Source organism: Citrus sinensis, chromosome 2, assembly GCF_022201045.2.
Source record: "Citrus sinensis cultivar Valencia sweet orange chromosome 2, DVS_A1.0, whole genome shotgun sequence".
In the NCBI taxonomy this organism is placed as follows: Eukaryota; Viridiplantae; Streptophyta; class Magnoliopsida; order Sapindales; family Rutaceae; genus Citrus; species Citrus sinensis.
In genome coordinates, this window is record NC_068557.1 from 12,838,361 (window position 1) to 12,851,642 (window position 13,282).

The 13,282-nt window shown below is 35.0% G+C and overlaps 2 protein-coding genes across 2 annotated transcripts; one reads left to right on the forward strand and one right to left on the reverse strand.

Annotated features, from left to right (window-relative positions):
* Nucleotides 1-431: 431 nt before the first annotated feature.
* LOC102626682 (L-type lectin-domain containing receptor kinase VII.1-like) lies at nucleotides 432-2,680 on the forward strand. The gene has a single exon (XM_015526437.3). The coding sequence runs from the start codon at nucleotides 432-434 to the stop codon at nucleotides 1,980-1,982; it is 1,551 nt and encodes a 516-aa protein (XP_015381923.3). The 3' UTR covers nucleotides 1,983-2,680.
* Nucleotides 2,681-2,957: 277 nt separating this feature from the next.
* LOC102626385 (probable serine/threonine-protein kinase At1g54610) lies at nucleotides 2,958-8,208 on the reverse strand. Its single transcript, XM_006494883.3, has 8 exons — nucleotides 7,310-8,208; nucleotides 6,648-6,932; nucleotides 6,142-6,459; nucleotides 5,749-5,976; nucleotides 5,227-5,327; nucleotides 4,500-4,611; nucleotides 3,535-3,996; nucleotides 2,958-3,403 (listed from the first exon to the last, which is right to left on the reverse strand). The coding sequence occupies exons 1-8, from the start codon at nucleotides 7,787-7,789 to the stop codon at nucleotides 3,245-3,247; spliced, it is 2,145 nt and encodes a 714-aa protein (XP_006494946.1). The 5' UTR covers nucleotides 7,790-8,208; the 3' UTR covers nucleotides 2,958-3,244.
* Nucleotides 8,209-13,282: the final 5,074 nt, after the last annotated feature.

Genomic DNA, 13,282 nt, shown 5'->3' on the forward strand with positions numbered 1-13,282 from the left:
TATTTACTAGTAATTTTAAAAAATTAAAATAAAATTAAAAATTAAAATGGGGAAATGGGTAGGGGATGAGGATTCCACCTCATCCCCTTTCCTTCCCCGAATAAGAAATTGGGTAAAAAAATTTCTCCGTTCCCTCCCCAAATAAGAAATTGGGTATAAAATTATCCTCATATCCTCCCCAAATGAAAAAAATCCCTGAAGATACTCGTCCCCGTAGAGATTTTTACCATCCCAAAAAAAAATCTTAAAGATCAAAAGATGCTAGTGTCTGACCTGCGAATGTTTCCAAGATAATTAATACTAACACCGTCAATGTATCATGGCCATATTTCATTTATCAAAACTATGACTCAATCTAAGTTAGCTAAGCTATTATTGCTTTGCTAACCGTTTCGGCTTCATCATCTCGAATCACGTCTTCTGTCTCTCTAATGTCTTCCAAAATCACTTTTTCAGTTTCCCTCTTAACAATATTTCAACTACAACTTCTGCTTCCGGTATCATCATCTCTTGATTTCATTTTCAACACCAACTTCAATTCCACTAATCTCCACACATATGGCCATGCAAGAATTGAAAATTCAATCCTTGCTCTTACAAATGACACAACTTTTTCAATAGGACGAGCCTTGTACCCTTCAAAGGTGGCAACAAAGCAACCCAATTCATCTACCCCGCTTCCTTTCTCTACATCTTTCATTTTCTCCATTGCCCCTTACAAGCATCTCTTGCCTGGTCATGGCTTTGCCTTTGTGTTCTTGCCCTTTGTTGGCATAGCTGGTGCTAGCTCGGCTCAGCATCTTGGTCTTTTCAACTTGACTAATGATGGTGATCCGGACAATCATGTGTTTGGTGTTGAGTTTGATGTGTTCAAGAACCAAGAATTCATTGATATCAATGATAATCATGTGGGTCTTGATGTGAACTCACTTACATCTTTTGCTTCAAATATTGCAGGGTTTTGGGAGGGCAAAGAAGATGAGGGGAATTTCAAGGAGTTGAGGCTTAATAATGGTGAGAATTATCAAGTTTGGATTGATTATGAAGATTTCAGGATTAATGTTACTCTGGCTAAGGCAGGGGCAAGAAGGCCTAACCGGGCTTTGATAAGTGAGTTCCTTAATCTTTCTGGGGTTCTTTTGGCTGAAATGCATGTGGGGTTCTCTGCAGGAACTGGGCAATTAGTTGAGAGTCATAAGATATTGGCTTGGAGCTTTAGCAATAGTAATTTTTCAATAGGGGATGCTTTGGTGACAACACATTTGCCTTCGTTTGTGCTTCCAAAAGATTCTGTGTTTCGATCAAAAGGGTTCATTTTGGGTGTCAGTGTTGGTGGTTTGTTGATAATGGGATGTGGGGTTGTGGTGTACATGGTATGCTTGAAGTGGAAAGGGAAAAAGATGAAAGATGTAGAAGAAACTGAAGATTGGGAATTGGAGTATTGGCCGCATAGGGTTAGTTATCAAGAGATTCATGCAGCAACAAAGGGGTTCTCTGAAGAAAATGTAATTGGGCTTGGAGGAAATGGAAAGGTCTATAAAGGTCAATTGTTGGGAGTAGAAGTTGCTTTGAAGAGGATCTCTCTTGATAGTGAGCATGGGATGAGAGAATTTTTGGCCGAGGTTTCAAGTTTAGGCAGGCTGAAGCACAGAAACTTGGTTGGATTAAGAGGTTGGTGTAAAAAAGAGAAAGAAAGCTTGATCTTGATTTATGATTATATGGAGAATGGAAGTTTGGACAAATGGATTTTTGAATGTGATGAGAGCATCGCATTGAGTTGGGAGCAGAGGATTAAGGTTTTGAAAGATGTTGCTAGTGGGATATTGTATTTGTATGAGGGCTGGGAATCTAAAGTCTTGCATCGAGACATTAAGGCAAGCAATGTGTTACTTGATAAAAAGATGAATGCTAGACTAGGGGATTTTGGATTAGCTAAAATGCACCATCATGGACAAGTAGAAAGCACAACCCAAGTTATATGAACTGCTGGATACATAGCGCCAGAGGTGGTTAAAATAGGACGAGCATCAACTCGGACTGATATATTTAGCTTTGGTGTGTTGATTCTAGAGGTGATGTCTGGTCGAAGACCTATTGAAGAAGGGAAGCGAAACTTGGTGGATAGGATGTGGAGCCTAACAGAGAGAAGTGAATTACTTTCTGTCCTTGATGAAAGATTAAAGGCTAAGGGTGGTTATGCTGATGAAGTAGTAGAGAAAGTGCTGCATTTGGGACTGTTGTGTGCGCATCCAGAAGCAAATTCGAGGCCAACAATACGGCAAGTATTGAAGATGTTAGAGGGACAAACTGAGGGCACTGGGCTTGAAGATGAGGGAATGAATGTGCATTTGCTTAAGAGAATTGAAACATGTGCAATGACGTCAAGCTGGAAATTTGCTGGCAGTAGAGGACACCCAACATTCAACGAAATTAACAAGAATCGTTCTTCTTCTCCCTCTCTAAATGCCTCAGATGTTCTCCTTGAAGGCAGGTGACAAAATGTTGATCCCAGTTTTGATGACTATTCAGTGCTTGATGCTCAAAATTGCACTGTAAATTTGCAGTTATTTTCATGAATTATACTTATTCTTTTTACAGTTGGTTGAAAGCTTGGAAGAAAGAGAGATTTGTTTCTATACAAGAAAATTCAAGTTATACTGCATAGTTGATTTTTTCCAGATTTTGTATTTGGTAGCAAGTATTAGTCGATGATCCATCATCAGAAATGAGCTTCACTTTCTAAATTTTATTTATCTACCTAGTGAAATTGATTGCAAATATATTACTTGATAGGTAATTAATTCATTGATAAGTAATAATAACAATATGGCTTTTAAAGTAACTACATTTTGAAGGCTATTATGTCAGTTAGAAGTTAAAAAATTTCTGACTTGCACTGCTCCAAATATACAGTGAATGTATTATAAATAGGCTGGGGAAAGAATTAAAAGAAAAAATTGTCACAAAATTTGATGTATTTTTATTCCACTGTTGTGTATAACAATGAGGAATATCAGTGATATGAAAAGAATTTATCCTTCAAAGACACTCACCAAATACGAAAAACATTGATGCGGGTACGGAGAAGCAGTGCTGTACATAAAACGTTACAAGCTAAATTTGATCTCTGGGCATTAGACAGCTGAATTTTTCAGCTCTGCCACAAGAGAGGACTCTAAATTTAACTACATATCTATCCAGCTCCGGTTATATAAACTGTCTAATTGTCTGTTGCTTGCTTTTCCTAAGCATGAGCTTTAACAGGTGTAATCTTTTCAAGTCGTGCTCGTCGAGCAAATTCTTGGATATGTTGATCATGCTCTTTCAGCAACTGATCAACATTGTTTGTTGGAAGTAATGGGCCAGAGACAAAAATCTTGTTTCCTCTGGGACCGCCACCATGCTGCAGCAAAATATTAACAAGAAAGTAAAGTGTTAGCTTCAATAGATGCTGAATTTTGAGATCAAAGTTGAAAAGGATGTTGCTTGAGATTTTAAGACCTTCAAACTAAAGAGAAAAGTCAAGAAACTAACCAAACTTGGTTCTGCTGTCTTCTGAATATTTTGCCTGCAATCCTGCTTTCCTGTGGAAACTAAATCTTTATAAGATCTTTGAGACCCACCAACTTGTTTCCCTACTCCTACATAGGAAGGACCAGATTTTTCACGATGATCTTCAGGCAGCACAGTTCTGCTTGCTACAAAACCAGATAATGTTGCCAAGTTGGACCTGCCTGAAACGGCTGGAGGATCATTATATCCTTTTCCAACCTTTGCCCAGGTAGCCCCCTGAATCAATGGTCCTGAATGTGAAACTTTTGCAGTCCCATGAACCAACGGCCCAGAATTAGAAACTTTCCTCCGCTGATGCTCCAAGAAATCTTTACTTGCTTCTTTCCCAGATTGTCTTTGTTTTGTGGGGTTGATAGCATAAGCAGCCTCCTTTTGAGAAATGAACATTTCATTTTTGCTTCTTGAATTTGTGTGATGTCTTTTCTGTAATTAGAGAGGCAAAAAGTTATTGGATAGTTCAGGCCAAAAACGCAAAAATAATGATGAAAAAAAAGAGTAATCGATTTACTAAAAATAAAATGGATTAAATTCTGTACACATTCCAAAACAGAACCATCCAACACAGTATTTTATAACAACATTCCCTATATTTTCTTTCAAGTATCAGATACAAAAGAGCTATCCTCGAACACAGAATCTTCTAAAGAAGTAACATTTTTTTATCCCTCGGTTATGCAAACTGGTAAATCAGTGAGTACCAACAGGATGTGCAAATCAATGTGCAATTTAGTAAATGCAGTCACGAAAATGCATTAGCAGCCCATAAGTAATTTTACGAGTCTGCCGTTCTCTGTTAAACACATTATGTACATAGATTTTTAAAGAAGCGATGATATCTGGATACTAATCACTTTTAGCGCAACCCAGATTGAAACCAATGCCAAAACCAAAACCAAAATCATATTCTATACTTCCTTTAAAGTTACCTGCATTATGGATAATTCAGCATCGCGGTTAGGAGCAGGAATTGGCAGATATTCTTTCCGCCAACTCCTATGTAGGTCACCCTTTTGGTCCCTGCCTCCTGCTACTCCGTGCCTGTAAGAATGTACGAAGTGTTTAATACAGTGAAATCCACTTGCATGGACATTTAGCCTCTCCTTGACACAATGAATAAACAAAAAATAGCAATAATTTCATAATTGGACAGAGAGAATCAATGTTCACGTACAATACAAACAAAAGTATTAAAAGAAGGACAATAATTACTCAACAATTTTTTTTTAAAGGTAGTGGGTATGAAACCCCAAATTGATTTTTTAGCCCATAAAGAAACTTGCTTGAAAACCATTAGTTCAAGGTCCTGAGGCTGAGTGCAATTACTCAACATGATTAGATTAAGTGCAAAGCCAGTTATTTTAATGCATGCATGATGCATCCAACCTTTTTGTTCAAGATTTCATCATATCTGGTGCCTATCATAGTTGTTTGCATTGATTGTGTCATAGAAAACAACAGAATTTGAGTTGATGACCATCTACTACTCTATGGCACCAAACTTCAGGATCCCCATAATTTATACACTACAGAAACAAAATATCATACGGTTTCTTCTCTAAAAATAAATGCTATTACTTTAAAGCAAGATACTAATCTTCAACTGAAAGCTAAAAGTTATGTTGATTCTTAATGCGATTAAATTATAACATGTACCTTCTAGATTCTTCATCTCGCAACTTAGCATCAATCTCTTTGCTTGGAGGATACTTTGGCAAATTTGATGGATTACAAGCAAGTGGTTGTGTTGTAAAGAACTGTTAAAAAAAAAATTCACAAAATCAAGCTTAATAAGTCTCATTGTAGGCAAAAGACAATAGAACTGGGTGGAATCTTGGTAAATTCTCCTACAAAAAAAATTAATTGAAAAAATAAAGGCAATAAAATCATTAACCCAATGGAACAGGTCAAGTACGAGTTGCCCATAGTAAATTGGAAACAGAAAAATTGGGCAGAGGATAATTGGAAAAGAGAAGTATAAGGAGTTTAAAAGAATATATAACACCTCAGTAAGAAGACAATTCCCAGCTCATGGAATGGCCATTGTTCCATACCTTTCTAAGGTTTATCTGTTTCCTTTGGATCATTACTCAAAGAGAAGCTGCCACTTATAATGTTCCATAAAGCAATTTTTCAGATTATACTCTATTACCATCCCAAAAAAGATAATCAGCATACCTCACTGTTAAGAGCAAGTGTTGCAGTTCCTCTATGAGCAGGATCTATGGACATTAAGGTCTCCATAAGCCCCAAAGCACTTGCAGGAAAATCTTTAAATGTTTCTGCAATACGCCGTCTATATGGTTGTACAGGCTTGAACACTGTTGAATGGCGTAATTTTGATTTTCTCCAGTAATCCTCAGACGGTGATCCACATAGCTTGAAGATCCTGTGCAACTGCTCAACCTACAAAAGTATACATTATTTCACTTAAAAGAGTCATTCATATGGACATAACCTCATTTCCATGAATTTTCAACTGCCAACAACCCTCAAAAGTTAAAATAAATATAACCCTCAATTAGCCATTGCATAGGTTCCATGTAATAAAGGTAGTAAAGGGAAAGGTACCTCTGTTTTCCCAGGTAATACAGGCTTCCCAGAAAATAATTCCCCAAGTATGCAACCGGTACTCCACAAGTCCACTGCAGCTCCATAGTGAGACGCTCCAAGCAAAAGTTCCGGTGGTCGATACCAAAGCGTGACCACACGGCTTGTCATTGGAACACTATCTTTAGGGTCGAAAAAGCTTGCTAAGCCAAAATCCGCAATCTTCAATATGCCATTATGGTCAAGAAGAAGATTTGAACCCTTTATGTCACGGTGCAAAACACCGTGACTATGACAGTGTTCAAGTCCACTTAGAAGTTGCTTCATGTAACATTTAACCTAACCAAGAAGAATAAACGTAAGAATTGCAGAAAATTCTATATAAGGGCAAATACTTATCACTTGCAAAATTAAGAAAACAGCCGCAACTATGCTGCATTTAGGCGTCATTATATTTATATATTGAAAGAAAAGAAAAATCAACAGTTGTTCACACCATTCTCGACTGCTTAAAAAAAAAAGGCTACCTGAGACTCTGTGAACTTCATGCCAGGAAGTGATGTAAGCCCTACCAGATCATGTTCCATATACTCGAAAACAAGATACAAGCTGCAAGAAGTTTGGGACGTAATCAACCCTTCCAACTTAATTATATTTGGATGATCAAGCTTACGCAATATAGCAATTTCCCTGGCCATAAACTTGACACTCTCAGGATCTTGATTGTCAAACCGCACTTTTTTCAAAGCAACAATTTTATCATGAATAACATCGCGAGCCCTGTAAACACTGCTGTAAGTTCCTTGGCCAATCTGCAAAACCAAGATATCCTCATGAGCATCTTATACAATCAAAATATCATCTATTTACACAAGTTAGATATTGTTATCCCCAGGTCATTTACCTGAAGCTATACGAAAGCATTGGTTATGGACCTCTACCATTATAATATTTTCTAATTTGCATAATTTGTGGTAAGAAAAAGTTCTAAATTCAAAAAGGCAGCAAAACATTCCCAATCAACACCGCCAAACCAATCTCAGTTCGAAGTTTGATCAACTAGACTAATAAAGCAAATATGAAATAATACTCAACCTGACGAAGAAATAGCAATGCTCACACCTTACAAGAAACAAAAATTAAATTGAAAGCAAATTGAGAATCACATGAAATCAATCAAAGAACTTACTTTATCCAACTTCTCAAAAGTATTAGCACGCCTCGGTATCCATCCCTTGATAGCCTCACCAGCCACCGTAGCAAGCCAAGTCGGCCACCCTGCCGCCACCTGCTCCCCTTCTACACCTTTAGGCAATCTCCCAATAGCCGGATGATGATTAATTACATTCACTTCACACTTCTCAATCTGCTCATCAACCTTCTTTTTCCTCTCAATTTGATCATAAATCATCTTCTTCTCAACCTGATGATCGTCAATAGCAATCTTCTCAATCTTATGGTGATCATAATACCTATTGGAACCATTGACTCTCTTATCAATCAACAAAACCTTCACATCAGTATTGTCCCCTTTACCCTTTGGTCGAACAACTTCCTCTCTTCTTGAAGAACTGACCCGTGCCACGTGCTTATTCAATGACTCCTCTTTTCGGTTTAGCCTCTCCCGGCTGTCTTCAACAGCTGTGGGCTTAGCACACTTACCACCCATATCACCAGAGCAATCCCAAAATCAATCCCAAAAAATTAAAAAATCAAACTTCAAGAAAATATCAGCACCAAAAAACTCTTTCTTTCATCCTCCTCTGTGGCAATGAAAAAAAAATCGTTCTTTATACAATTAAAAGACTTAATGAGCAAGAAAACGAGATGGGTATGTAAAATGTTCTTATGTTTGAAAGAAAGACCGACCGTTCAACGCTTATGTACATGAATAAATACATGGGAATTATGTGCTGTATTAATAAATTATTATACATAAGGGAGTCGGCTTGTGCCGGCAAAGGCAAGATTGTATTTGTTCATAAGGTGGGTCTCAGTCAACGGAACCAATCCACTCTCATTTACACTTTTTTGTCAGCCCATTGAAGCAGTAAACAAGAAGCTTCAATACCGAAATGAAAGGGGACTTGCTGTTACCGGCTTTTGGTCGTTGAGTCTTATTCGTTTCGTTTTACCACGTGGCAAGTTTTGATCTGTTACGGCATCTTTGTTTTGTTTTTAAAAAATAGTACTAGTAGTAAGTAAGTGATTACGAGTCAAAAAAAAGGGTTTGAAACGTGATATTTGGTGGCGTTAAAAATTGTGAGAAAATCTTGACCCACGACGCGTAGCGTGGTTTTTATGCCATGAGTTAGGGATGGCAATGGGGCGGGGTGGGGGTGGGGATGCTTACCCCATTTTCTACCTTATTAAAAAAATTTACCTTTATTCTTTATCTTATTTTTTAATAAATTTAGTGGGTTGGGGATGGAGAATCTCCACGTGGAGAATGATTCTCACATCTCCACCTCATTCCCCATTTACTTATTTTATAATAAATATAAAAATATGATTTCAGTAAATTAAAAATTAAAAACTTAAAATAAAATCATTACCATATTATAAAGTATTGAAATTTTTTTAAAAATCTCTAAAAAATTGAAACAATATCTTAAAATGATATTAAAAGTGAAAAATATTTAAAGAGAGCATATCCTTAAAAGAGAAAAAAAAATATAATAATGTTTTAAAGTTGAAAAATATTGTAGGATTTTCTTTTATTCATATTCTATTTATATTACATAAAAATTAAAAAAAATTATTAATTGACATTATAGTTGATAAAATAAAAATTATTAAATAAGAATTAAAAATATATTTATATATAATGGGGATTGGGGTGGGGAGTGCAATACCAAACCCCGCCCCGTTAATAATTTGGGGATTACTTTTCCCCTACTCCCCACCCCATTCTCCAAAAATTATTAAAAATTTTCCTCATTTGGGGTGGGGCTCCATGGGGCCCCAAATCCGTGGAGGATTTTGCCATCCCTACGGCATGAGTACGGCTTGAAGAGGGTTTAAAGAAATATTGACGGATTTTATCTGAATTTAATAAAATTGAATTTTGGGAAGTTGGAGGGCTACAAAATTGGATTGAGCTAAATTCACCTCTTTATTTAAAAAAAAAAAATCAAACCAAATAAACCAAATGAAAGAACATTTAGAAAGGAGGAACTTTCTCAAACAAAATTATGGTTAAAACAATTTTTTTCTTTTTTCAATATTGTAACACATGTTTTTGAAATTCATGATCAACTGCTTAGACGAAGTTTATTTGAAATTTAGTTCAAAAATCTACCTCAAATAAGAAAGGGTTCATTTTTTAATAAAAATAAATTTTATTGTCACAACACATATGATACATGGACCTTTGTTCAAGCATAAGGAATGATAACCAGTAGCCAAACGGTAGTAATCAATGCAAAATTTTTAAACTACTTATAAAAACACAAATTTAATTCTAAACAAATTTAACAAAGATTATAACATAATTGCTTTATAACTAAAAGACGAAACCTATGTTTATTTGAATCTTTTTGGACCTTTTTGTTAAAGAGATTTAATTGTTATAAGTGTATAGTTATCCTAGCATATTTTTAATAGATATTAGCGTGACCATTATTGATACAGAAACACTGAGACAATAATAACAAATAAAGGACCCAATATCCCAATTCAATTTTCCAACCTCCAACTACACCTCATTATTATTTTTTAATTAGAAAACAAAAAGTAAACCTAATTAGAATCCAATTGAAACATGCCTCAAAATGAATTGAAGTCATGCATCGCACTATATCTTATGATATATCAAAAATGAACTCAGTCTAGCAATTTTATATATATATATATAATTATGATAGACCCACTTCACATTCCATTAATGGATCATTTGGGTCAGGTGTGGGCAGTCCTCAGATTGTGTGGTTTTGATATGTAATTTGATTCCCACCGATTTTTTTTTAAAAGAATTTAATAAGAGGGTTGAGCTTGTACAAGTATGGTGTTGTTGAATCATCAACTAATTCTTGAATGTTAATTGTATTAGTAAGTGATATGAGCATTGGAAAAATTGATTATTCATATTTTCAATTAAAAAAAAATGCTACTAAGTTTGAATTTATTAAGATTTGTGATGAATACTGGGCATAAAGTTTAACAATTCAATCACTTAATAATAACAACAATTATGAAATATATATTCATATATAGAGAGAGGGGGGAGAGAGAAGAGTCAAGTGCAACGACAATGACCTAATCGTAAACAATTCAATTATTTTTCTAAATATTCAATTGAAAAATATTTTTTATTCATCAACTTAGGTCCGGCACCAACAAAAGACAATAATTCAATCAATTTTGATGAAGACTATTGTTCTTAAGATTAAAGTATAATTAAACTATAATTAAATTTGCTCGAAAAATCAAAGTTTTTGGCCTTAAAGCCTAATTAATTTTGTACAAACTTTATACTAAGATGTGAAATCTAAATTTAATATAAGTAATTTAAAATATGGGGCCTGCTTTGGAGTTTAATATGCTCCTAAAACATAATAAAAAACCTGCAAAATGAATTTGTCAAGATCCAACATTGATAATTTAATTTTTTTTTAAATATCAATAACGATACAATTACAATCCAAAAATTAAGCTTAAATCAGACCGCCTATGCTTTCAAATAATTTTTAAAAAAAGTTTAACCAAATATTTGTAATTTATTTTAATGGTTGTCGATAATTTCTCTCGTGTCCTCGTCGAAATATGTTATTATAGCAACATATAATGATAAATTTTAAATAGTATTCAATGTACATACATCAAACAACCTCAATTAGGAGTGGGAAGTCTGTTTGGTTCAAGCCGAACCGATATAACTCGATTCATATTTAGTTTAAAATTTGTTGAATCAAACGATTCAGTATACAAAGAAAAATTCAATAAATCCAATTGAATAAGTGGAATCAAACTGAATAAAAAATAACCAAAACCAAATCAAGCCAAACTAAAAATCAATTCTTATTCTGTTCATTTTTTACCTAAATCGATGGGGTTCAAGTCGATTTGGTTTGCTGAGAAAATCAAACCGAATCATATGGTGCCCACCTCTAAACTCAATCCTTTCTCTTCGCATAACTTTCAAAAGTTTTAATTTTTCAAACACGTATCACAATCTTTTATCTGTATTTATTTTTTAGATTTTTTGTGTTTATCCTTTTCACATTGAGTAAATAAAGATTACGTTAGCTAGATCAGTTCAAACGTTAGAGAGGTGCAAAAACTACTTGAAATTAGAGTATAATGTTGTTAAGCTCTGTGATTGTAGCTTGGTTTGCTGTGAATATCTTTCGCGTCATTGGTCATCTGAGTTGGAGTAACGGTTAAAATTTAATGTTTACGATTAATAGACCCATCTCATTCAATTTTTTTAACATTAGTTTTTTAATGTAATTAATGGTGGGCATTGCTTACTTTGAGATGAGGCACTCACGTTGCACATTTGTCGAATGTTAGGAAAAAAAATTAACAAATTAAATAAAGATAGGATCCTAAACAGACATAGTTATTCAAGTATTAAAGAATTTCCACATTATTTATAAGTTTATCCACTTTATTTAGTTCACTAACCAATATCATGTTGATTATATATTGTAAATTCTTACATTTTGAACACGGCATTCCAAGCATTAATAAATGCGAAGAAATTAAATATCTTTTCCTCTGTAATGCGCGTGATCCAAATTTCCAATTTTGTTTTGTATCATTTCTAGATATTTTATTAACAAAATTTTCAAGGTAAAGTCTTTCTCTAAAGCATATATGAGTAACAACGCTGCTATACACCCTGAGTCAAATCCCAAAAATTTAGTAAAACGACGTCCTTTCGACAGTAATAATTCTTTTCTTTTTCCTTTGCCTGTCTCTTTCATATGTTGTTTCTCCATCACATTTCATTTTTTATTTCCTTACTTCCCAGCTGCCCCTAAACTGTTATTCTAGGAATATACTTTCTCATCTTTGAATTTTCATCCTTGAGTACTCTCACCGCCATAATTTCATCATTATAGACTTCGCTTGGAATGATGTCTTTTTTTTATTCTTGAGCTACTTCAATTACATCTTCTAGTATAGGATCCTCATCTTCCTTTATTTCTTTATCTTATGAGCCAACAAATGGATTTCACAACTCATCTACTTTTAAGCAATTACATATTATACCTTGAATGATTCAACTGTTCCAACAATCAAAGATCTTATCCTCAACCTGTAGTGCTACGAACGTTGTCCATAAAAGATGAGTTTCAGCATATAAAACGAAACATATATGTTTAATCTAAAATTAAAACCCTTCACTCCCACAAACCCATATCACAAAATTCATAGATGATATGATCAAGAGCCAAAACATTTGAAAAACTCTACAGATCACATATCAAGGAAGATATCATTTTTTTTCCTCATTCGATGGTGATTGATTACTATTTTCGACAGATTTTGGGGGTAGGAGAAGCCAAACCTATCTAGAACAATGAATTTGTATTTTTGGGGGAGACGGTGTACCTCACTGGTTTGTTGTGTGCGGTGTATCTAAAATTCGGGGGAGGCGAAAAGGGTAGAGGGAGTGGTAACAATGGAGAAAGGTCAAAACTAAGAAAAGTGTCCTTCAAAATGAGCTTCACGCCTACAAAACAATAAAATAGAGGTTAGAGGTGAAGTCGGGGTACCATGACGTTCACACTCCGACGCTCAAGTTAGCAAACTCAAGCTTTTTATGGTAAAGAGAGCTGGCCAGCCCTCTGTAAATTAAGGTTTAAAGTTGAAGAAAACCTATTTTTCGGAGTGTGAGTGTTTATGGGTGAATAAGAGCCTGATGGAGAATAAAACCGAGGCACATTTATATATGAAGTACCTCAGCTACCACGTGGCGTATACTTTTTGGGTAACGTCTTTTTACCTTTTGTGATTTTGGGGCCATTATGTGCATGTTCGCGGTGTATCTCATCCTTTGGAAACGTGGCACGCGCTAGAGAGTGGTCCAAGGTACTTCTATAGTAGCTGTCGGGTAAGCGGCTGAGGACCACAATCCTTGGGACAATGTCCTTCACTTTTGGCAGAGGTAGCACGCGGCTTCCCCCCTTTTAGTACGACATTTTCAATTCCT

What these genes read in the sequence shown, in the direction of transcription:
- LOC102626385 (XM_006494883.3), bottom strand. Translation starts at nt 7,789, where the DNA reads ATGGGTGGTAAGTGTGCTAAGCCCACAGCTGTTGAAGACAGCCGGGAG. An exon ending in TATTACCTGGGAAAACAGAG is followed by an intron (nt 5,977 to 6,141) that starts GTACCTTTCCCT and finishes ATACTTTTGTAG; the next exon opens with GTTGAGCAGTTGCACAGGAT. An exon ending in CACTTGCTCTTAACAGTGAG is followed by an intron (nt 5,328 to 5,748) that starts GTATGCTGATTA and finishes TTTTTTTAACAG; the next exon opens with TTCTTTACAACACAACCACT.
- LOC102626682 (XM_015526437.3), top strand. Translation starts at nt 432, where the DNA reads ATGTCTTCCAAAATCACTTTTTCAGTTTCCCTCTTAACAATATTTCAA.